The 26,840-nt window shown below is 44.6% G+C and overlaps 1 protein-coding gene across 7 annotated transcripts in view; it reads left to right on the forward strand.

Annotated features, from left to right (window-relative positions):
• Positions 1-519: 519 nt before the first annotated feature.
• Positions 520-26,840, forward strand: part of SRCIN1 (SRC kinase signaling inhibitor 1) — a 588,753-nt gene continuing 562,432 nt past the window's right edge. For all 7 annotated transcript variants that reach the window (XM_069751703.1, XM_069751702.1, XM_069751696.1 and 4 more), the window contains exon 1: positions 520-686. In XM_069751703.1, coding sequence (XP_069607804.1) covers positions 665-686 — 22 coding nt within the window. In that variant the 5' untranslated portion in view covers positions 520-664. The remainder of the gene's footprint in view (positions 687-26,840) is intronic.

Raw genomic sequence — 26,840 nt, forward strand, 5'->3', positions numbered from 1 at the left:
ACACGGAGAACATTCATCTCACTGTCAGGAGTGCTGGTCAGCGCCCACATATACAGCCTAGGCTTTAGTGATTGATAGGTCAGGCCACCTAAAATATGAGTGTGTACGGCTAACCATAATATAGAGTAGGTGCTCAGGATCAAGGTCATGCTTATACATGTGTTTGATGTGTTGTGGACACAATGCAGAGCACCTTCTTGGCTTTATTTGATCTCCACCATCTTGATCAATATTCACTTCCAGGCCTTTGTTTGATGATTATTTCATGAAGGTGGGAGGAGGTGGTATCTGTAAGGAATCCCAGTGACCTGATATATTTGTGCCATGTTTATGAATGACATTTGCCATTTGTCTCTCCGTCTTTGGCCCTTCCCCTTCAGCTCCGGCTATTACATTACCAATCATTAGCATAATGATATACCGGCATCATTCCAGACACCTTCCAATGTAGGATCCTTTAAGGGAAAGGGAGAGCAAGGAATGATCACTGCCCATTAATGTATCATGAGAGACTGAGCGCTTCCTGTTTTGTTCCCCTGCACATCATCACACACTTGCACACCCTCACTCCGTCTCCTTCTCTCACATCCACACACCTCCCACCTCAATGCTTGGCTGGGCCTGATCGACTTGCAAGGAGAAAGCTGGAAAGGAAGGAAGCGAAATGGGCAACTCACCTTCTCAAGGCATGTGAACCCCCCCTCCCAAATTGTGCATCCATTCTTAAGTAGCAGGTATTTCTTTAATTGTGTGTTAAGCGGATGGGGTTGCGGACAAGAAGTGGTGATGCTGCAGATGCTCACCTCTGTGCAGAAGAAGAAGAGATGCTGAGATGCTTGCAGGCAAAGGGATGGCTTTCAGTGGAGAGCAGGCATAGATGAAGATAAAGGGAGGACAGAGTAGGTTTTCTTTTAGGATGCTCTCACAAAGGAAATTGTAGCGGAGAAGAATGTAGAGAGGAAGCTGATAGCGTAAGGAGAAGGGAAGGTTTTTTTTCCGGGCTCTTGGGAACATTCAGCTCTGTGCCCTAGAAACTGTGTGCTGGCAACATAATTCCGTATACATACCAGCTGTAGATGTTTGGGCAAGGCGCGTGTTATTCTTCTTATGCCAGTATTGCTAATTAAACAGGGCCACAGAAGGGGCAGGTTAATAATGTTTCCTCCATTGAACGCTGTCCAGCAACAACACTTCTGTATAACAATAGCTGATCTATCCTTATGGATCGACACGACATCGGCACAGTCACTGCATTGACGTCTTTCCCTTTTACTGCATTTAAGGATTTCATATATCAATCTAGCCATCGTATGAAATTTACTGCAACATTGATGCCTTCCCTATATACGGGATTGTTTCCAGCGCCGTGTTTAGTCTGGGTTCCCGGACACAACGAGTAAAGAATGGGATTTGTTTTTTTCCCCCTTTGATTTGCGTTGTAGCAATTCAGGGATAAAACAAAGAGACTGTAGTGATATCTATGGAAAAGGGCGTTAAGAGTGAGAAATGTTTCCGAGCACTGAGACCTGCAGGGTAAGAAAAAAATGTAAAGAAATCAACTTCTCATCCGTGATTCAGGCCGCTGTATGACCCAATTTTAAGGTGTCACCTTGGACTGCAAGCTCTTGAGACCATTAAGAAGGACGGTATTATTTATTTATACCCGACCATGTTGACTTTAGGCTGGGGCATGCTGGGAGATTAATGGGCACGAAAATAACGTTTCGTTGGTAAAACGGCTTGCAGAATGTATGCATTAAATGGATCGACCTTAGTGATTACGCACACTCGCACAAGATGTAACCTTCCGAGGCTACCTGCGCTGTTACATGCTCCGCAAAATCCATGTTTATCTCCTTAGATTTGTCTGGAGGGAATAGTTTGTGATATCTGTTTCTGTACTGATATTTTTGACTTTTTATGGATCTATCAACCTTTTTTTAGGACTCTGTAAATCCCCAGAGTAATTAATTTGATGGACTATCTCGTAGGTCATTTGACACAATATGACCTGTATGGCGGTATGTGACTGTTGCATTGTTTTGTAGGGGAAATGTAAATGTGTTTCTAAATGTTTCCCTCATCCTATTAATATTAATCAATTCAACTTTTAATAGATGACCTTGGTGAAAAATATTCCGCGTGTTGTAAATAAGTTTTACCCCCTAGTAGGACTTGTGCAGAGTTTACTTTCTTAGCAGTTTTGTCAAGAAGGTCACTCACATCTGCCGAGTCTTTAGCATATCTTTCTGTTGCATTGGATTTGATAAGTTCCAGTCTGTACTATGCCTTATTAATGATCAAAATTACAGTATATACATTGTTTTTTAATCTTTTTTAAGCAGAAGCATAACTTTAGAGATTGCCGACAGGGTGGTTATACCGGTTACCCTGCCCTATAGTAGGAGACCGATAATACAAATGACGCACGATTGTGGTGGTGGTAAGGCTGATCTTTCATTGAGGCCCAGCAGCTTCAAGGTCGCCTTTCTTTCTCAGTAAGCATCTTACGCTTTTTATTTTGTCATAGTTTTTATTAGAAAAGAAGGGGCAAGAAGAAACAAACCAAGTGTCATTTGCAGTAGTGAGATTAATGGGACAGATCTATCACCTGCTTTTTCTACTACAAGGCAAAGACTTTCTGCTGACATCTTTTATTTCTCCAGGATTTATAGACATGATGGTCAACATGTTTAATGATTTCAGAGCATTACATCGATCAACCCACTGCAGTATTACAAGACCCGTTTTTAAGAGCAATGATTGTGTAAGATGTTAGAATTCAATTTTTTCCTAAGAGTATATTTGATCAATACATGCCTGAGCCCGTACGTCTAAATATTTTATATATAACACACTGTGGTTGCCAACTTTTCTGAAACTCCAAAGTATTTAAAGGGCAAATCTAGAAAAAAGTGATCTACTAATACTGTTGGTCTTAGGTACGTATAGAGAGAGCATGTTAACGAACTCTCCTCGCTAACCTCCAGGAATCTTTTTTTTAGTACTGCTCAGAGATTTCCTTTTCTGAAAATTCAATACCACATTCTAAGCAAATTGCCACTGATTTGGTCTGAAATTAGACTTTAAGGGGTTGTCCACTACTCGGACAACTGCTTCTCAACCCCTATGTTTCCGCCTGTAATAACACTTATACTCACCGCCGGAGCAGGCACCGTTCCAGGAACACCGACTCTCCTGGGGATCACATGACATTGTTATGTCACACAATCCCTGTGGCCAATCAGCACTCATTTCACTCTCCTCTCCTGCGGACAAATCACATCCATCCGGAGGATGTGAGAGAGGCTGCTTTCTCACTTCCTCAAGTTGTATGGGATTTGTCCAAAGGAGGGGACAGTGAAGCGAGTTCCGATTGGGTGATTGGGCACCAGGATCATGTGACATAGCAATTGTCACATGATCCCCTGGAGAGGAAGTGCCAATACGGCTGTAACGGCACTGGAGGTGAGTAGAAGTGTTATTATTTTACAAGGGGGAAACATAGGGATTGAGAAGGGGTTGTCCGAGTAGCGGACAACCTCTATAAAGGGTATCTGTTAGCAGGTTTTTGCAATGTAATATGACAGCAGCATGATCTAAGGGCAGATACCCTGATTCCAGCTATATATCACTTTGTTTACTCACAGAAAGACTCACAGTTCTCTTTGTTGCAGACCTAGCAGAGCTCAGTTGTTAAGATGTATATAACCCCACCCACACCACTGTTTGACAGCTTTCTGTGTATATTACATTTTGGCAGAAAGCTTCTAATTACTGCTGGGGGCATGGTTGGACTAGCAGGCACAAGCCCAGTTGTTTTGTAGTGATAATCTCCTGCTGATAAAACACTGATTGTACTGAAACAGCAAAACACGGGAAAGTAAGTGACACCTCACTAGAATCAGGCTCGCTTCCCCTACATTATGCTGCTCTCAGATTACATACAAACCTAGTGACAGATTCACTTTAGCAACGACAACTTTCTGTTGGACAAGCTTGTCCATTGTGTTGTCCTTGTTATTTTAAAACATTTATTGAAATATTAATTTTAACTGTGTAGGGGACCACAGTCATGTATTTACTGAAACAGTGGCCAAAATTGCAGCAAAACCACAACAGAAACAATATACAGAATATGTATCTGTGTTTATTTGGGGGATAGAACATACTCTATAATGATTTGAGTTTATTTTCCTAGACCTTCAATTTTTGACTGCACCTTATGGCAGATATGTTGCAGAAATGTATGTGACTCCCCTAGTTATCTGCATAAGGCTTGTAGAAAACCATGCAGATTCTGCAGAAACATTCACATACATAGAACCGATTTTCAATTATATGGTGTTACGCAACATATCTGTCATGCGTTCTCAAACCCTTGAAAATGCTTGGCTGACAAAAACTACTTATTTTTGTATTGAGCCAATGCAATAGCACGGTCCACTTGTATTGTACTTTTGCCCAGTAACAGTGGTCACAATCGTTAGATAAGGGAACCATTGAGGTATGAGCAGCGACCATATAGTAGTGAATGGTCCTACTCACCATGATTGGTTGCGATATACGGTAATGTAATTTGGATACGATACATGTCAAACATATACACGCTACAGTACCAAATCAGATCCTCTATCACATGTATACATTTTGTATCGAATCCCACTGGGGCGATCAGATAATTGCTACTGTTATGGCTCCTGAAACCCCGATTGAAAGCTGTATGATGTCTACATACCCTAATATAGGAAATGGACACCAGATGTGCAGTCATAACATATAGGTCACCAGATCCAATCACGTATGATAATTGTAGATAAGCAATGCATAGTTGCTTCTTTTTTTCTTTTCGTTAGGTCACATAATGAATTATTTCGTAAGACATATTAATTTAATCCGTAGCCTGAGATTTCATACATATTATATGTTGCAAATTGTCTCTTCAGAGAGGAAGAGGACAAGAACTCTAGTGCCACCTATTGGAAGTAGCAATCCTAACAGTCAATGTCGACCCTTTAACGAGCCTTGTCACATGACTTAGGATAATAGCTAAACCAGAATCTCAATTTGCAGACACTTTGTTTCGGGGTACTGCCCCTCGTCAGTGCAAAGTGGGGATCTGGTTTGGCTGATTGAGAGGCGTCTGACCGGGATCCAAGAAGTATCGTTTCTCCTTGCGGAGAGTGAAATGATAAGCATGTCGAGGTGAGGAAACTTAAAGCTGCAATGCTGTAAGCCAAACCAGATCTCCACTTTGCACAGATGAGTGGCAGTACCCCGAAACACAGTGTCTGCAAATTGAGATTCTGGTTTGGCTATTATCCTAAGTCATGTGACAAGGCTCGTTAAAGGGTCAACATTGACTGCTGGGATTGCTACTTCCAATAGATGACACTAGAGTTCTAGTCCTCTTCCTCTCTGAAGAGACAATTTGCATATTTCCCAGAGGAGCATTGGGGCTGTAAGTCTCCTCACCTCGAAATGCTTATCATGTCACTCTCCGCAAGGAGAAACGATACTTCTTGGATACAATATGTTGATACTTTGTTTGTCTGGAGCTTTCCTTAAAGGGTTGTGTGGAACTCCATCAGGGCCTGACTGGCCATCTGGCAATTCTGGCAAATGCCAGAAGGGCCTGTCTGGTCGTGGGCTGTCTTGTCTGCTACGTTGTTAACAGAATCGGTGTTCTCAAGACACCCATACTGTTACAGTAAAGGTACCTTCACACATAACAATTTCGTTAACGATATAGTTGCTTTTTGTGACGTAGCAACGATATCGTTAACGAAATCGTTATGCGTGACAGCGACCAACGATCAGGCCCCTGCTGGGAGATCGTTGGTCGCTGGGAATGATCAGGACCTTTATTTGGTCGCTGATCACCCACTGACGCCGATCCAGCAATGTGTTCACTGGTAACCAGGGTAAACATCGGCCGGCGCTGACACAGTGCAGGGAAGCTGACGGCGCGGGACAGACACCGGAATGTAAGTATGTAGTGTTTGTTTTTTTTTAACTTTTACAATGGTAACCAGGGTAAACATCGGGTTACTAAGCGTGGCCCTGCGCTTAGTAACCCGATGTTTACCCTGGTTATCCGGGGACTTCGGCATCGTTGGTCGCTGGAGAGCTGTCTGTGTGACAGCTCTCCAGCGACCACACAACGATGAAACAGCGACGCTGCAGCGATTGGCATCGTTGTTTATATCGCTGCAGCGTCGCTAAATGTGACGGTACCTTAAGAGTTGTGACAGAGCACAAAGTTTCTAACTCTGTTACTTACCCCAGCAGGCCACGGGTATCATTAGAAATATTGGTCTTGTAGTAAATCTTGCTTTCCTCCATCCAGGGTAATATTAGTAATATATCCCATCTAGTGCTTGAGGACAGGTTCAGCATGGGCCTGTGTGATTTCAAATGCTAGGATTCAGCCCCAGTCCGTTTCTGAACTCCATCATTAGTCATCTAAGGTCTACTTACACAGACCAACCAGCGGCACAATACGACCGCCGATTGATAAACTTTTCCCGACCGTCGGTCGTTTGAATGCCTGTTTACACAGGAAACCAAAGTAAACGATGTGTACTGAGCGATCTATACTCAATCGCTTAGTGGGCACAGATTGCCATTGTTCTTGGCTGTGCAAGTCCTTTTTACAGAAGACGATGCACCACCAAGTAAACTGAACGTTTATGCTACATAAAAGATTATTTCAGGGTGAGCGGCAGCCCGTTTGCACGGCAAGATAATGGGGAAACTAGCATTTTTAACAACGCTCATTTACGATTATCTTGCAGTGTAAATGCCCCTTAAGGGTAGAAATTTCTAGCAAATGAAAAATTGAGAGATTTACTAATGCAATGGGGATGTTCCTGATAGCAGGATCAACCCCTATTAACTAATTACATAGCTGCATTTGCATTTGCAATGTGTTTTCAGACAACAACATTGTTTGGGCAAAGATCACAGTGTATCAGGATTATCATCTTTTCGAAGTTCTAATGAAAAGAACTAGTCCAAGAGGCGTGCTCCACATGCAGACCTGTCCTGCAAAATCTCCTGATAGCAATCCCACGGACCAATGAATCTATACAAGAGGCTTATGGTCACACTGCCCATGCCCTGGTAGTCTGTTAGACACGTGTTTCAAAATCATGTAGATTGTGAACATGGTGACTTCGGGCATGCACAGTGAACCACAAGCCTCTGGTACATAGGCATAGGTCCAATGTGTATGCCAAAGACAACGAGTTTGCAAGTGTCCACGGGATTTATAATTCAGGAAATAGAGTGTAGGGGTAGATCAGAGATCCCAATCCACCTCAGTGAGCGTGCTCTCAGGAGATAGAGCGTAAGTGGTCAGCACTTGATGCACACTTCTTAGACTAGTCCTATTCATTACCATATGCAGTGAATAAAACGTGAGAATTATGATATTGTCACGATCAGCTGCAGCCGCAGCCCAGCCCATAGACGCCCCCAAGCTGACCAACCTCAGAAGGTGTGGGGCGCGCGTCCCCCGGGAACGCAGTATGGACCCTTTAAACCGCAGAGGCGGACCCAGGCCTACCCGAACTAGGGGAAGGGCAGAGACCGGGGTTCTGTGGCAGCTGAGCATGTGGACAAAGAAAGAAACACGTAGGACTTGATTACACCGATACTTCAGGTATAGAGAAAGTAAAGTTTACTAAAGTAAAGTCACACAGTACATAAACAAAACATGATGATGTCAGGCTCCCGATTCCACACCTCACAAGGGTACAACCCAGTGGACCCCAAGGCACCAACGGATCACCGAGGCACAGATAGGTGGGACATCAGGACCCAGGTAAGATATCAGGGTACATGAGGACATCAGGGTGCGGGCAAGACATCAGGATACAAACAGGACATTAGGACATCTGGACTCAGGAAAGACCTCAGGACATCAGGACACAGGCAGGGCATCAGGATACAGGAATACCGGATAGACATCTGGGACACTGGCGTGGCAGCCCAGGTCATCAGCTTGGACACTGGCGTCGCAGCCCAGGTAATCAGGTTACATCAGGACATCAGGAATACCGGATAGACATCTGGGACACTGACATGGCAGCCCAGGTCGTCGGCTGGGACACTGGCGTGGCAGCCCAGGAAATCAGGTACATCAGGATATGAGACACAGGGAGGACATCAGGACATCAGGAAACAGACAGGATATCAGGACATCAGGGTCCATGAGGTCATCAAGACACAGGCAGGACATCAGGGTACAGACAGGACATCAGGACATCTGGACCCAGGGTCACCGGCAGACATCAGACAGGAGTCGCTCGGTTCCGGACATCCGACATGACCTACAGGCACCACTTGAGTCATCAGGCTCCAAGCTCCAGACAGCGGTCATCAGGTTCCAGACTGTGGTCGTCAGGCTCTGGGCATTGGACCTAGGAAGGAACTCAAAGTGATGGTGCAAACACCGCCGTACTTGACATGAGCCAGACAGGGTTAACACCGCATGGTAGTCAGAGCACAGAGTAGTAGATGCTCAGCAGAAACACCGTTTTCAAGAGACTCAAAGTCATGGAGTGAGGCTCCAGATGCAGAGGGATTCCAGGAACATAATCACAGCAGACACAATTCAGACAGGTTCAAGTACAGGACAGGTACAGGATCACAGATTCGGGCCTGGATATACCGCCTCCAGGACAGGCGACAGAACAGGACAAAACAGGAATCAAAGCAAGGACTTTGGTACCAAAACATAGACGGGAGAAGTGCAGGAACACAAACACACATAGCAAAGTTCAAGAGCTTTGTGAGTGTAGCTCAGGCCCCGCCCTTAGGGCAGGGTAACTTTATATATGAGCTGCCCCTCAGCAATTGGCTGGGGGCAGCATTTGAAGTACACACCCTAACCCTGATAAAAGCAGGGGAGGTGTGGCCGCGCACGCCCTAAGCACACACAGAAACCATTACAGCACCAACAGTGCAGATTCTGAGGCTCAGGGCACCTGGCTGAGACTGCAAGCACTGAGCCACGTGGAAAGTCATGCACCAGCTGCAAATGACCTCACAAACCGCGGATAGCTTCACAGCAGCAACCAGGGACCGCACATGAGGAAGGTATGCAGCAGGGCAAATACCTAAAAACCCATGTACGACTGCGCAGCAGAGCAGGGAACTGAGAAGGCTCCATTCAGGTAACAGCCAACAGTATCCCAGCTCAAATTAGGGGGAAAGGAGTAAAGGGTTAAAGCAAGCAAATGCATTGTCACGCCGAAAACCAAATACAGACAGAACGGCGTGACAGATATACTATGAACTTTGCCCAACAAATTGGGTTGCCTGAAATCATTTTTAGGGTGCAGTCAGAAGGCCGTATAATTCAGACCAAGATCGGACTGCAATGCTTGGGACTGGTCAGCGGCTTTCCCTACCCGAACATTATAGCTGCATAGAAATACAAAACACTGTCACACTCGGGTCAGGAGAGCCACCGGCCAGTCTGTTCACTGCTTTCCAATATTGGTCTGATTTATATGGCCTTCTGACTACACCCTTAAAGGGCAACTGCTGCCATGTAAGGCTACGTTCACATTAGCGTTTTGCGTGTTTGCGTCGGGCGACGCAGCGGCGACGCATGCGTCCTGCGCCCCTATATTTAACATGGGGGACGCATGGACATGTGTTGTGCTGCCTTGTGCGACGCATGCGTTTTTTTTGCCGCAAGCGTCGGGCGCAGAAAACGCAACAAGTTGCATTTTTCTTGCGTCCAAATTTCGGCAAAAAAGGACGCATGCGTCACAAAACGCAGCGTTTTTGCGTGCGTTTTGGTGCGTTTTTATTTGCGTTGTGCGTTGCGTCGCCGACGCAGCGGCGCACAACGCAAATGTGAACGTAGCCTAATTAGTTAATAGGTGTCGATCCTGCTGTCATGTTCCCTTTATGGAAACTACAGTTAGGTCCATATATATTTTGACAGAGACAACATTTTTCTAATTTTGGTTATAGACATTACTACAATGAATTTTAAACAAAACAATTCAGATGCAGTTGAAGTACAGACTTTTAGCTTTCATTTGAGGGTATCCACATTAAAATTGGATGAAGGGTTTAGGAGTTTCATATCCTTAACATGTGCCACCCTGTTTTTAAAGGGACCAAAAGTAATTGGACAATTGACTCCAAGGCTATTTCATGGACAGGTGTGGGCAATCCCTTTGTTATGTCATTCCCAATTAAGCAGATAAAAGGCCTGGAGTTGATTTAAGGTGTGGTGCTTGCATTTGGAAGGTTTTGCTGTGAAGTAAACATGCGGTCAAAGGAGCTCTTTATGCAGGTGAAACAAGCCATCCTTAAAGGGACACTGTCACCTGAATTTGGAGGGAACAATCTTCAGCCATGGAGGCGGGGTTTTTGATTCACCCTTTCCTTACCTGCTGGCTGCATGCTGGCTGCAATATTGGATTGAAGTTCATTCTCTGTCCTCCGTAGTACATGCCTGCACAAGGCAATCTTGCCTTGCCCAGGCATGTACTACGGAGGACAGAGAATGAACTTCAATCCAATATTACAGCCAGCATGCAACCAGTGGGTAAGGAAAGGGTGAATCAAAAACCCCAAAACCCCGCCTCCATGGCTGAAGATTGTTCCCTCCAAATTCAGGTGACAGTGTCCCTTTAAGCTGCGAAAACAGAAAAAACCCATCCGAGATATTGCCACAATATTAGGAGTGGCAAAATCTACAGGTTGGTACATCCTGAGAAAGAAAGCACTGGATAATCTCCACGGTGAAGAGAAACCCTTTCCCAACAGCCAACCAAGTGAACAACACTCTCCAGGAGGTAGGTGCATCAATATCCAAATCTACCATAAAGAGAGGACTGCATGAAAGTAAATAGAGGATTCACTGCACGGTGCAAGCCACTTATAAGCATCAAGAATAAAAAGGCTAGAATGGACTTTGCTAAAAAACATCTAAAAAAGCCAGCACAGTTCTGGAAGAACATTCTTTGGACAGATGAAACTAAGAACAACCTCTACCAGAATGATGGAAAGAGAAAAGTATGGCGAAGGCGTGGTACAACACGCAGAGGCAGTGTGATGGCTTGGGCATGCATGGCTGCCAGTGGCACTGGGTCACTAGTATTTATTGATGATGTGACACAGGACAGAAGCAGCCGAATGAATTCTGAAGTATTCAGAGACATACTGTGTGCTCAGATCCAGCCAAATTCAGCAAAACTGATTGGTCGTCGTTTCATACTACAGATGGACAATGACCCAAAACATAAAGCGAAAGCAACCCAGGAGTTTATTAAAGCAAAGAAGTGGAATATTCTTGAATGGCCAAGTCAGTCACCTGATCTCAACCCAATTGAGCATGCATTTCACTTGCTAAAGACTAAACTTCAGACAGAAAGGTCCACAAACAAACAGCAACTGAAAACCACCGCAGTGAAGGCCTGGCAGAGCATCAAAAAGGAGGAAACACAGCGTCTGGTGATGTCCATGAGTTCAAGACTTCAGGCAGTCATTGCCAACAAAGGGTTTTCAACCAAGTACTAAAAATTAACATTTTATTCAAAATTATTGAATCTGTCCAATTACTTTTGGTCCCTTTAAAAACAGGGTGGCACATGTTAAGGAGCTGAAACTCCTAAACCCTTCATCCAATTTTAATGTGGATACCCTCAAATGAAAGCTGAAAGTCCGAACGTCAACTGCATCTGAATTGTTTTGTTTAAAATTCATTGTGGTAATGTCTATAACCAAAATTAGAAAAATGTTGTCTCTGTCCAAATATATATGGACCTAACTGTATATTCAGAAGATTTCTATTTGTTATTCTCCATAGGTGTCAAGCCCGGACTGTTGTTGACCTCTATGTAACAATCTGCCAGGCTTTACCTTCATTATGCACTGGTATTGATAGAATACAAATATTTTGACTACATAATATAAAAAATCCTGGCTGGTTATTTTATAGTCAAAAGATCTGCAATTGTACTACTGTAATTGTATACCCGTGTAGCAACATGGCACTTCCATAACTTTTATAGTTCTTCCCTACACGATATTATTGTTAATTGTGCCGCAAAGCAGCATGTAGCTGTATTATCACTAATTAGGCCAGAGCTGTACAAGCACAGGACAGAAGAGCAGGACCAAATATTGTGTCTGCTAAGCAGAGAGCTATAACAAATGGTTATTATCATAGTAATAAAAAGCCAAAAACAAAATACAAACTAAAATCTGCCTGTAACTTATGTCTCAGTGTAAAATGTTACCTGTAATTCAGCAGCTAGATGTTGTATATTAAACAGCGTACTCAGATTTTTTAAAGAGAACTGTCACTAGTTTTTTCCGTGTGCTGCATTACACAAATTTGTGTATTATTCCCTGAATCCCCCTGTATAACCTCCAGAAAACCTTTTGAATTGCTCCTGTACTGCATGCAATTCCAGAAAATCTCATCCGATGGGCGTCATTGCTGCGGCGTCTCTCCGCTGCTAATTGTTGTCCTCTTGCTTTGATTAATGCAAATGGCGCATTTTGCATCATGCACAAAGCTGACCAAAACCCTGCACCTGTGCAGGAACATCGGCCTGCTCACCAGGCACACTTAGTAGGGCTGGGAAAAAAAGTAAAAAACAAACCTAATATTCGCCTCACCTATTACCTCCTAGGCACCTCTGCTAAATGTTCTCTCCTATACAGTCCTCACCAACTTTTTCTACTGCCACTAAAACCATAGGCCTTCCCATGCAAGACTGAGACTTCCAGCTGCGACCAGGCCAGGGACGTCTCTGCGCATCCCTAAAGTATGGTCCCGGTAACATCATGCCATCAGGGGGTGCGCTACAACCTTATGATGCTCACTCTAGGGCGGGACTTCCAGTTGCGACTAGGCCCAGGTCATCCTAGTGCATGCGCAAGGACATCCAGGGCTTAGCCATGGCTAGTAGTTCCGACATAGCGTGGGGTTTCAACATATGGTGGCAGTAAGAAGATGCGCCAAGGATCATATGGGGGACAGTGATCAGGGGAGGAGAGCAGTGAGGTGAGTATTGGTTGTTTTTTTTTTCTACATCGTACTGTGATTATGTTCTGAGGTTTCTCCAGATTTCAGAGCATAATAAAGGGCATTACATTTGTGGAGAATAAATTCACTGTGAATTGAATTTCCCAATAAACCATGGTGGATTTTGCAAATTCAAATCTTGTCAGGTCCGCTCATCTCTTCTTAGCATACATAGGTTATTTGTGGTCGGTTTGGCTAAAATACACAGCTGAAATAACAAATCCTCAGAAACCCTAGGACTCTGCCCCTAAACCATCTACATGCTACAAATGTCTTTCCTAAAACCACAAAACTTAAAAAGAACTATTTACAAAAAGTCGTAGTTAAAGCAGTATGCAAAGTTTGGTAGTTCATATTTACTTATTTATTCTTATTTTCTTACAGAGATGTTAGCATTTTGTTAATTTGCTGTGGTGGACATTTTTTCAAAGGAGACAGTAAAAGGTATAGCCATATTTGTTGTCACTTTAAAATTAGCCTCAAGGACTGACCATCTGTCGTTTTGTCACTAGAATCTATAATCTATAACTAAAATGACAATTTACTAAGGAGTTAAATCCAAGGAGACATATCTCTTACATCTTTAAGTATTGCAGATGAAATCATCACAACCCCACCACATAGCACCAGTCAGCCATCACATTAAATCCATTGAATATGAACAGAATAACATTGATTATCTTGTGATAATGGCACCTGTCAGAGGGATGGAATAATTTATGCAGCAAATCAAGCATCAATTTTAGAAGTTGAAGGAAAAAAATTGGGAAAGTGTAAGGAGTTAAGTGACTATGAAAAGGTCCAAACTGTGTTGATTAGATCAGTGTTCCTCAACTCCAATCCTCAGGGCCCACCAACAGATGATGTCTTCAGGATTTTCTTAGGTGATATCTTGTGGGGTGTATGCAGAAGTTACTTCTTGGGTGACAAGTCCTAGTCACCCAATGCTCATTGATGCACATGGAGAGTGAACACAAGTCCATCCAATCCCATAGAGGATAAATTGGTGAATTAGTTAATTTAGGATATAATAGATGTAAAAACGCACAGTGTTTTATAGTTTGCCACATATAGGTGTGTAGTTGACAGAATACCAAAGCTTGAGACAAGTCAACAAGCAAAAGTACTTACAATGGGCATGTGAGCATCAGAACTGAACTGTAAATAGACAAAGGTGAACCACTGGCACCTGGATACACTATGGGAATAAGGCAAGCTGTTGGAGGCCATGTGATGATCTGGGAAATGATTACCTGGAAGTCTTAACATTCAAGTGGATGACAGAAACCATCTACCTAAGCATTGTTACAAACCAAAATCTTAGAATATTGGTACCAAATACCAGAGGAGATTTTGTGGTGTCCATGTCTTGACAGTTCAGAGGTGTTTTGTGGTAAGCGTGGAACACACACAATATTAGACTCATCAGTGTATGTAGATCACATTATACCCATCCCAAGATGGATCCTATTGTACATTATTTGCTAACCAATGGTTAAAGGCCTAAATGCACATTGTTTATACGACAGTCTAATGTGTATGGTGGCCTTGACAGATGATTGTTGGGGAAGATAAGGATCTGGAACTGTCCGACTGATGGTCAGGAGAAATATTGATTGCAGTCTAGTTTCAGAGTGCCAATTGCCTTGTTCTCCTTGAGATAAGTCGAACACTTTATCAAAAGAGAAAAAAGGAGCTCTAGGCCGAGTGAGCGCTTTGGTGTATGGAAGTATCTGCTGAGATGGCTGTTAGTCAAATGATTGGCCAAAACATCGTTCAGCCAACATCCATCTAATGTATATGGTCATATCACTGAAAATGAATCCCAGGCTCAAGTTCATATCATATGCAGCTGACACAAGGTGAAGAATCATGTTACTAGCACTTGGGCACTTAGAATATACATTACATCCTTAGAATAATAGTCAGATAAAACAATATTTCTCAGTGTAAATACCATAAAGCATTTACTGGGTTAAGTAAAAACCTATAAAATCAATAAATTTCCCTCTTCCCTTTCACCGTCCATCTTGCCCTTTTCAGATTTTCATTTGTAATCCCATGTTACTTAACCTCTGAACTCTGTAGATTTTTTCTTTATCTTATTTGATTGAACAGGCAAAGTTGTTACCCCAATTACCTGTGCTATGTCTCTCCTTTACAATAACCACACAATGTCCATCGTCACGTGGTCATCCAGCGCCGTACTTCATTCGGATTAGATAATTATATACATTGGTCATGGAGTAATAGGCAGAAATGTTGTTTCCCCTGCTAGGCACAGACAAGACACAAAGCTTTTTAGCCATTGTGGTACATGGTGGGACGGATTGCAGAAATCCTTAGAGTTTGAGAACAAAAGACATTGCTGTGCTCATTACTGCTACAGTAACTGGAGACGGCTATTCATTTGGTACAGTGATCAGCATTGTGCATTACACAGAGGATAGAAGACAAAGGAAGCCGGAGGTTTGTCTTAGGTAATAGTTGAGGAATTGGGAATTCTGAAAAGCCATGAAATAGCCATAGAATGCTGTATTATGATAAAATAACAAGTATAAATACAGTATACACAGCCAGCATTCATTAATAACTATATCATTAGGAGACATTGTTACCCAAATCTATTTTATGCAGGACCATGATGGCTTTATTGTGAGGAAAATGACCTTGGGTAGGAAGAACCCTTGTCGAAAAACCCCTATGACAAGGGCAATAATAGGACGTAGCTGTCAATTTTATTTCATCGTGGGTAATACAGGTGCTAAAACGTACATGTCAGGGAAGCTCGTGGATCGACTAGATACGGCTCTGGTCCATGGACTGTGTCTTGCATTGCAGCTCTTTCCTATTTGAAGGAATCGAGATAAGCTGCAATATTAGACACAGCCTACAGACAGGAGAGGAGCTCATCCACCTTCTACTTCCAGACAACACCTTCAAAGGGGTTCTCTGCTGAAAAGGTAGATTTGGAAAGGAGGTTAAAACAATTAAGAATACAAGCTTATCTCCCCCCCCACTACTTCCATGCTGTCTTGGCTATAGGTACCGTCACAATAAGCGACGCTGCAGCGATCCAGACAACGATCCGGATCGCTGCAGCGTCGCTGTTTGGTCGCTGGAGAGCTGTCACACAGACAGCTCTCCAGCGACCAACGATGCCGGTAACCAGGGTAAACATCGGGTTACTAAGCGCAGGACCGCGCTTAGTAACCCGATGTTTACCCTGGTTACCAGCGTTAAAGTAAAAAAAAACAAACACTTCATACTTACCTTCCGGTGTCTGTCCCTCGGCGCTCTGCTTCTCTGCCCTGTGTAAGCACAGCGGCCGGAAAGCAGAGCGGTGAAGAGTTTTTTTTTTTATACTTTAACGCTGGTAACCAGGGTAAACATCGGGTTACTAAGCGCGGCCCTGCGCTTAGTAACCCGATGTTTACCCTGGTTACCAGTGAAGACATCGCTGAATCGGCGTCACACACACCGATACAGCGATGTCAGCAGGAAGTCCAGCGACGAAATAAAGTGCTGGACTTTCTGCAGCGACAAATGACTTCACAGCAGGATTCTGATCGCTGCTGTGTGTCAAACTGAACGATATCGCTAGCCAGGACGCTGCAACGTCACGGATCGCTAGCGATAACGTTCAGTGTGACGGTACCTTTAGACTGCCTGACCACTGCAGCCACTGAATGACCATTCCTCATCCTGCAGCCAAACAGTGGCTGCAGTGGTCAGATCACTGCTGGTCAATGGTTACTCGATACCGGTCCTCTCTCTCTCAGTTCTGGGGTTGTCACGGTGGCTGGACCCGGTCCGTGACCCTGCTAAGGGGCGTCCAATAAAAGGGATGATGGTAGTTTGTCAAGGTTTCGTGACACCACCTGTGGTATTCGGTCAGGGCGACCGACGCTACTTGGGGTCCAGTGGGGTGATGTGATGGCAGCTAGATGGTATACCTTCCCACAGGTGAAGTGAGTCGCCAGGGCTTCCCAGTAGTGTGGATGGCGATGGTGTGAGGTGCAGTCAATAACGAGGACACAAGGTTGCAGTCTCTTTACCTATTTACTGAAGACTTCAGGATCCTCAATCCAGAGCACGGTTAACAGGGCTGTCTAAGACCGGCTGGTCCGAAGGCACATCCAGAGTTCCCTTTGCAGATGGAAATCGTGGCCTACCACTAGCGCCTGTGTGTTGTAGTGCTTCCCTACTGAGCATTCGGGATAGTCCTCACAACTTCTGTTCTCGTTCATTCCGGTTCTTTCTAGTTCTTTCTCGTTCTTTCTATTCTCCGTCCCCCAGGTTTGTTTTGGCTAGGATGCACCCGTTTGACGGGAAGGCTCGGAGCCCTTCCGGGACCCTAGAGATGCCCCTCTCCACGCATTGCCCCCTATGTCTGCTTAGGTGATGTAAGGTAGACAGCCAACCTATAATTAACTGTCCTGCGGTATTTGAAGTAAGGCATAAAGTCAGTTACTTCCTCGGTGTTCTGGGCACCGGCTACGCGCCTCAGTAGGATGTTGCCGTTCTCCGGGCACGACTCCTACTGGCTCTCCTTTGTGCTTTGATCTCGTTTCTCACTGTCCACAATATCCTTTGCTTCGTGTCTCTTTCTTAGGATACCGCCGCGGGTGGTGCAGGCGCGGTTCCGTAACGTTCTGTTCTAGTCGCTAGGTACCTGCCAGGGACCCCCCTGAATCTTCCCCCGCAACACCCCCTGCCACGGGATGTTGCCTGGACAAAACCCAGTCAGCTTCTGACTAACTTCCTAGCCAACCCCTAGTTTTACCAGTGTGAGGAGTGGCCTAATAAATAAAACCCTTTGCTCTCCCTAGTGGCTGGAGTGTGAAGTATAATGTGTGCTGGTGATACCTGGTCAGATGAACTCCTTAAGTGCCATCAGACGTACCATCACTCCCCTTAGTGGCAGAGCGTCATACTGCAACGACCAGGTCTCTGGGGCGCTGCAAATACATAGAGAGAAATCTGCGACAAATCCGTAGCGAAATTTGCATGTATGCTCCTTCTTAACAATAGAGTAAAACAATCAATTAGCATTGGTCACAGTACTGACCAAATTTCCTGATGTGCTCCCTCCTCACCTTTACTGATACTTTTAGTAATCTGACAGCCAGTTCCTGATGTGCTCCCTCCTCACCTTTACTGATACTTTTAGTAATCTGCCAGTTCCCCTTTTGAAAACTTTGACTTTTGTGAATGTACTGTAGCAATAGGTGGCAAGCAGCCACATTGCAAGAAGAGCAAACATTACAGGTAAATATGCAGAAACAGGAAAATTGATTTACATTGATAAAACATAGAGTTCCTTTTTTTAAATTCTGATGCATTCTTTGAAGAAAACAGACTGATATCCCACTGTTATTGGATTTCTGCTCTCTGAGAGGCTTCATTGCTGCCAGAGAAATGAATCTTCTTCGCATTATACATATAGTGAATTCAAGGAAACAGTATCTGCTGATTACACTATTAGATTTATAAATTTGTCGGCACACAGTGGTACATTGTGTCGCTAGACAGACTTTTGTGTTTAAGAAGAAATTGCACCAGTAATATGCTACTGCTAGGAGACTTTTGCTGACGGTATTGTCCAGCAATATTATTGTGTGCTGAGACAACACCTTCCACCGCCAGTTATTGAGAAGGATTAAATAATACGCTTTGTTCATATATTTTCGCCTTGAATGGCTTCTGAAAAGAAAAATGAACAGCTTAAATTAGAAAACAGACCGAATAGATGTAGAATTAAGATGTGAACCTCCAGCAATATTCAGCACCAACATGCGGAGGAACGCCGAGCATACGGCTTTATATCATTATCCAGCACTGGTGAGGGCCAACGACGGAATATGATGAGGAATAACACTCACACAAAGTTGATCTTCGTGGCTAATTTCTAGTATATTTGTATGTGTTTTGTTGTCATTTTTTTTGTCATTTGACTCAAATGTGATGTGAATAGAACTTAAATAACACATGGTCAGTTTGATAAGGAAATTAGGAAATAATCGGGAAGCGGGTGACAAAATAAATTATACTGATACGTTTAAAGACAACCTAACTGCACAATTTTCTAATGTAAAGGCATGGCTATAATGCAAAATTAATTGATACCTTTGGTGAAGAAATCCGCTTTGCGATTCTTCATTAATCCCTATTTGAAGTTTTCTACTGATTAGATTTTGGTGCACAGGGGCCGGACTGTGCACTGGGTCTTCTCCTCCCTGTATGTGCATCCAGTATTTGAATAATCTGCCTCTTCTGTTTAAAATGTTTAAAAAATCAGCGGTGACCTGTCATTCACAGACCGGAGGCAGCGGAGGGGCTGGGAAATCAGAGACAGGGAGGAGAAGACCAGGGCACCGTCCGGCCCCTGTGCACTGTAATCTCATTAGCAGAAAATTTCAATGGTGATTAAAGAAGAACCACAAAGTGGATTTCTTCATCAAAGGTATCAGTGTAATCTGTATTACAGTGCTGCTGCAGTCTTTACATTACAAAATCGCGCTCACATGTTCTCTTTATCCCCTTCACCACATATGACATACATTTACATCATATGTCTTGTCTCTCACTTTGTTGACAGCTCACATGCTTACATCTTTCCTGGCAGATGATGGCTAATTTAATCAACCATCATGTGCAGAGCTCCACCCACATCTGTTAACCTGTTAAATGCTGCACATCAATCTCTGACAGCGACATTTAACAAGTGTTGGCAGGGGGGGGGTGTCATTTCGCTCAGTAAATAAAAGCAACTTGTCCCGCAAAAAACAAGCCCTCATATGGCTATGTGGACAGAAAAATAAAAAGGTAAAAAAGGTATGGCTCTTGGAAGAAGGGGAGGAAAGACTGAAAAAAAGCAAGCAAAAAAAACCCCCGAAAAATCACCGGGTGATTATTCCTTGAGGGAGAACAGAATGCTGTCCTCTCCTTACAAAAGAGGGCAGCAGTCTGTGCTCCCTCAAGGAATAGCCACCAGTGTGGGATCTGCTTTTTTTTCTCTATTCTGGCACTAAGCACTTTGAAGCACCTTTCTGTTCCATGAAATAGAGAGCAATGTGGACCTCATGATTCGTTTGTGCAGAGTTTCCCCCCAGCAAGTACACTCCCCTGATGACATCTCGAGACTGAGAAAAGAAATGAGTCGGGAGGATTTTCATTTGAGTTTTATAATTTGAGGACCATACTTGGGTACTGCCCTCAATGGATGTACTACTTCACTTAAAGCAAAAAATAACTTGGTTATTTGCATTATTGCCAGTAAGTTATACACCAACATTGAACATATCTGATGCCTGGGTTTCACACTATAAAGTTAGGAAAGTTGAAAGGTGGATATCTAAATAAATGTAATAGTGGTATCTCTAAGAAGATGGCAAAAATTCTATATTCCTCGGAAAAATAAACTGCTGATGAGCTCTTCATATAAATACATAAATCCAAAGCCAATACTTAGAGTTGGCATGCCAATGTCAACCCATGTCCTAATAGAGCTCCAACTAATTTTCCCTATTTTAGATATTAACAAAAATGTCACTTTATAGAAAGTCAATTAACCTATCAGTATGTTTTTGAAGTCTGTGAAGAAACTAGAGTACCCAGGGGAAACCCAAACAAATGTTATGCAGATGCTTGCCCTTGGCTGGCTTTGAACCCAGGGCACTAGAATTGCAAGGCAGTAGCACTGACATCAATATTGTAATAAGGTTCTTTACAGTAAATGTACTGATAAAATCTAGCGTTTGGAAACTCTGGAATGCTGTAATCCATGGGGGAGTGATGGTAAACTATTTCTCATCACAATTGACAGTCTCATGTATTTGCTTGTAAACATTAGGAAGCTGCCTTGAGCAATGCGGATGCTTTATTTGCTCACTTAGAAGCTAGCGCACAGCTCCCTGTGAAGGTTTAAGAGCTCATGCAGACCAGCAAATTACAGATCCATGCACGAGTCCTCTTATTAGTGCTGACTCCCCTATTTAGTGCTAATCATATGATGAAATCCTATCCGAACAGGTTTTCTGATCTCGTAGGACAAACTCTGCGCATTTATTTTCATGGAAAAGTTGACAGGTTATGTAATTTTAAAAACTGGAAAAAAAAAGAGTAGAGCGCAATGTGCAAATCTCCTAAGTATAAAAATTAAATGTAAAATTACTCGGCATGTGCTATGAGTTATATAATACAGATTTAGCCCTTTCGAACAAGTTCTTTTTCATGACTATGTTCTGAATTCACATTCTGCTTATATTGTAGTTATGTCCTATAGAGGCAACCTGACTCATATAAAGTGCTCAACATAATGACTACGCCCCGTTTGAAAGTAAGATGTTAATCAATATCTATTTGAGCACAAGTACAATTTCAAAAGTTTTGAAAATACTGAGTTTCATAGAACATTTTAATCCATAACATGAAAGTAAGGTCAATAATGTAATTTTCATTACAAGATCTTAAGTTTAACTCAAATTAGTTGATGCAAAAATAAATAAACCACACATCAAAAACTACTACATAGAGTATTTTATACCAAAACAAGGATAGTACTTAGCAACATCTTATCAATCAATGGTTACATAGATATTTATATCTTTTAATCATATTTGCTAATTGTCATGGACTTTAAGTGGATCAGTCGCCAATGCATAAACCAAGAAAGGGGAGGTGTGGAAACCACAAAATACGACCATATGATCCAAAACTTGTTGAAAAAGCTTTATTAGAACAGAAATGAGGCAACTTGGGGAACGTGTGCAAATTCAAGCAAAAAGTGCAACCATGCAAGAAAAACCGCCATGACCTGGACTTATCACACTATCAATATATACTGTATATATAGCAGCATGCTTAAAAATGGTGTTGCAGTCTACAAGGATACAATAGATGATAAAGCCGAGATTATAACATATCACTGTAGCCTACACCTGGGCGACACACCTTAATCTAAGTAGGTATAACAATGATACCACATGCTGCTATATATATCTATAATATAACGCTGGGAGCGTCACTCTGTCCGAAGCCTTTATAGACTGCACAGGCGCAAGCGCCGGCGCAGTCTGGCCCCCACAGAGTGACGCTCCCAGGAGATCGCGGTATGCGTAAGCACTGAACGCATACCGCGATCTCCACCAGAGAGTCAGGGACCGCCAGGAGGGTAAGTATATTCACCTTTCCCCGTTCCAGCGCTGCATGCGGCTCCGTCTCCCGGCTCCTCTGCTGTGACAGTTCAGAGGGCGCGATGACGCGCTTAATGCGCGCCGGCGCCGCCCTCAGACTTACCAGTCACAGGCAGAGGAGCCGGAGTGTGTCTTCAAGAAAATGGCGCCGGAAAGCGTGGACTGCGCAGGCGCCGATTCCTGCTGCCGGAATCGGCACCTGCGCAGTCCGCGCTTTCCGGCGCCATTTTCTTGAAGACACACTCCGGCTCCACTGCAGGTGTGTCTTCAAGAAAATGGCGCCGGAAAGCGCGGACTGCGCAGGCGCCGATTCCTGCCGCCAGAATCGGCGCCTGCGCAGTCCGCGCTTTCCGGCGCCATTTTCTTGAAGACACACCTGCAGTGGAGCCGGACGATAGGTGAGTATGGTATTTTTTTTTTTTTTATATGGCAGCAGCATACGGGGGCATACACACTGTAGCGTCTTATGGGGGGCATATCATACAATGGTGGCGCAGGATGGGAGCAGCACATGACAGAACGGGGGCAGGATGGCAGTAGCACATGACAGAACGGGCGCAGGATGGCAGCAGCACATGACAGAACGGGCGCAGGATGGCAGCAGCACATGACAGAACGGGCCCAGGATGGCAGCAGCACATGACAGAACGGGCGCAGGATTTCAGCAGCACATGACAGAACGGGCGCAGGATGGCAGCAGCACATGACAGAACGGGCGCAGGATGGCAGCAGCACATGACAGAACGGACGCAGGATGGCAGCAGCACATGACAGAACGGGGGCAGGATGGCAGCAGCACATGACAGAACGGGCGCAGGATGGCAGCAGCACATGACAGAACGGGCGCAGGATGGCAGCAGCACATGACAGAACGGGCGCAGGATGGGAGCAGCACATGACAGAACAGGGGAGCAGGATGGGAGCAGCACATGACAGAACGGGCGCAGGATGGCAGCAGCACATGACAGAACGGGCGCAGGATGGCAGCAGCACATGACAGAACGGGCGCAGGATGGCAGCAGCACATGACAGAACGGGCGCAGGATGGGAGCAGCACATGACAGAACGGGCGCAGGATGGCAGCAGCACATGACAGAACGGGCACAGGATGGGAGCAGCACATGACAGAACGGGGGCGCAGGATGGGAGCAGCACATGACAGAACGGGGGCGCAGGATGGGAGCAGCACATGACAGAACGGGGGCGCAGGATGGGAGCAGCACATGACAGGATGGGAGCAGCAAATGACAGAATGGAGGCGCAGGATGGGAGCAGCACATGACAGAACGGGGGCGTAGGATGGGAGCAGCACATGACAGAACGGGGGCGCAGGATGGGAGCAGCACATGACAGGATGGGGATGCAGGATGGAGCAGCACATGACAGAATGGGGGTGCAGGATGGAGCAGCACATGACAGAATGAGGGCGCAGGATGGAGCAGCACATGACAGGATGGGGACGCAGGATGGAGCAGCACATGTCAGGATGGGGATGCAGGATGGAGCAGCACATACCAGGATGGAGACCATATACCAATATAAATGCTCGCCACCCGGGTGTAGAACGGGTTCAATAGCTAGTATATATATATATATATATATATATATATATATATATATATATATATTGATAGTGTGATAAATCCAGGTCATAGCGGTTTTTCTTGCACGACTGCACTTTTTGCTTGAATTTGCACACATTCCCCATATTGCCTCATTTCTGTTTTAATAAAGCTTTTTTCAACAAGTTTTGGATCATATGGTCATATTTTGTGGTTTCCACATCTCCCCCTGCACATAGTATTTTGTATGACCTCCATGATTTTGTAAAGTCAGCCCCAAGTCATCTAGACATGGAAAGAACAATTTGGTGATGTATTGCATCATCTATCTTTTTCCATTCTTCAAGAACATCCTTTTTTTAGAGCCCTGGTGCTGGATGGAAAGCGATGCTCAACTTGTCTCTTCAGAATTTATCATAGGTGTTTGATTGGGTTCAGATCAGGGGACATACTTGGCTTCTGAATAACCTTCACATTGTTCTTCAGAAATTCAACAGTGGGCTCAGATGTTCATTATGAATTATTTTCATGTTAGAAAAGTGCACATCTTCCAAGGGCACAGAATGATGGTATCATCCTCACTTTTAATATAGAGCAGTGCATCTGTGAATTTATGAGCCCATCCATGACATGTAGCTCCCCTACACCAAGAGCACTCATGTAGCCCCGCATAAAGGTTACTTCCACCACCAGGTTTCACTGTAAGCACCATGCTTTTATCTTTGTACTTCTTATCGTTGCAGTGCCATACAGTTTTGAAGCCATCAGTCCAGGGTCGGACTGGCACAACGGAGAACCGGAGGATTCTCCGGTGGGCCCAGGCACTGACACCTGTTGGCATATTGGCCAGCAGCTGCCTAGCGCCCCCACTGCTCCAGGGGCCCCCCAGCCAGTGGAGCGTTGCTAATAGCGGCACACCCACCTGCTATGGGGCCCCTGAGTTAAGGGGGGCCCTTCTGGTGCCAGAGAGCAGCAGAAGGACAGGATCCTGTCCCTACTGCTAAAGAAAAATGAATATTCACGTTTCCCCACGCCCCCATGGGAGTGGAGAGGCGTGAATACTATTTCACTTTAATGGCGGGCAGCGTTAGCAGGCTGTGGCTAACACTGCCCGCCGCTGCTGCTGAATGGAGGGCCCCGGAGGTGGGCACCTGTAGGGCGGCGATCCTTGATTGCGATCCCTGCAGCTTGGGACCAGAGCGGAGCTGCAGGGATACACGCCGTCCTCCTTCATGCCCGGCACGTCCTGTCTGAATCAACGCGGCTGGATGACGTCATCATTCAGCGCGGCTGTTTCAGACAGAAAGTTGCCGGGATGTGCTGCGGCTGCTGGGAACGTGCGGAGAGGTGAGTGGGTGCTGAGTGTGTGTCTGTGTGTGCCTGCGTGTGTGCGTCTCTGTCTCCATGTGTGCAGCTGTGTGTGTGTGTGGGGGGAGGTGTTGTGAATTCTGTGGCAGAGCTCCCTCCTGTGGTCACAAGTGGTACTTCGGCTGATTCTCTCTGTGAGCTTCCGTTGGTGGAGGAAAGTGGTACTGCGGCTACTGAGTTTCCTTCCTCAGGTGATGTGGTGAAGTCGTTAGGTGCTGCTCTATTTAACTCCACCTAGTGCTTTGATCCTGGCCTCCAGTCAATGTTCTAGTATTGGACCTGTTTCCTCCTGGATCGTTCCTGTGGCCTGCTGCTCTGCATAGCTAAGTTCTGCTTTGCCATGTTGTTTGCTGTTTTTTTCTGTCCAGCTTGTCTATTTGTTTTTTCCTGCTTGCTGGAAGCTCTGGGACGCAGAGGGTGTATCTCCGTGCCGTTAGTTCGGTACGGAGGGTCTTTTGCCCCTTTGCGTGGTTTTTGTAGGGTTTTGTGTTGACCGCAAAGTTACCTTTCCTATCCTCACTCTGTTCAGAAAGTCGGGCCTCACTTTGCTAAATCTATTTCATCTCTACGTTTGTCTTTTCATCTTAACTCACAGTCATTATATGTGGGGGCTGCCTTTTCCTTTGGGGTATTTCTCTGAGGCAAGGTAGGCTTATTTTCTATCTTCAGGCTAGCTAGTTTCTCAGGCTGTGCCGAGTTGCATAGGGAGCGTTAGGCGCAATCCACGGCTGCCTCTAGTGTGGTTGGAGAGGATTAGGGATTGCGGTCAGCAGAGTTCCCACGTCTCAGAGCTCGCTCAATGTTTTTGGGTTATTGTCAGGCCACTGTGTGTGCTCTGACCTCTATGTCCATTGTGGTACTGAATTACCTTATAACAGTACTGGAGGCCCAAAGTACTAATGATTCTCAATAGAGGGAAAAAAAGAAGTTCTGAGACCATTTTTTTTTCTCTGCACTGTGTTTTGCCTTTTTTTTCCCCTAGAGATTTGGGTGGTTCAGGACACAGGTGTAGCGATGGACATTAAAGGTCTGTCTTCATGTGTGGATCAGCTCACGGCAAGAGTACAAAATATTCAAGACTTTGTGGTTCAGAATTCTATGTTAGAACCGAACATTCCTATTCCTGATTTGTTTTTTGGAGATAGAACTAAATTTCTGAGTTTCAAAAATAATTGTAAACTATTTCTAGCTTTGAAACCTCGCTCCTCTGGTGACCCAGTTCAACAAGTTAGGATCATTATTTCTTTTTTACGTGGCGACCCTCAGGACTGGGCATTTTCTCTTGCGTCAGGAGATCCTGCATTAAGTAATATCGATGCGTTTTTCCTGGCTCTCGGATTGCTGTACGATGAACCTAATTCAGTGGATCAGGCAGAGAAAAATTTGCTGGCTCTGTGTCAGGGTCAGGATGAGATAGAGGTATATTGTCAGAAATTTAGAAAGTGGTCCGTACTCACTCAATGGAATGAAGGTGCGCTCGCAGCTATTTTCAGAAAGGGTCTCTCTGAAGCCCTTAAGGATGTCATGGTGGGATTTCCTATGCCTGCTGGTCTGAATGAGTCTATGTCTTTGGCCATTCAGATCGGTCGACGCTTGCATGAGCGTAAATCTGTGCACCATTTGGCGGTATTACCTGAGCTTAAACCT

The sequence above is a fragment of the Ranitomeya imitator genome, chromosome 2 (assembly GCF_032444005.1).
Source record: "Ranitomeya imitator isolate aRanImi1 chromosome 2, aRanImi1.pri, whole genome shotgun sequence".
Classification (NCBI taxonomy): Eukaryota; Metazoa; Chordata; class Amphibia; order Anura; family Dendrobatidae; genus Ranitomeya; species Ranitomeya imitator.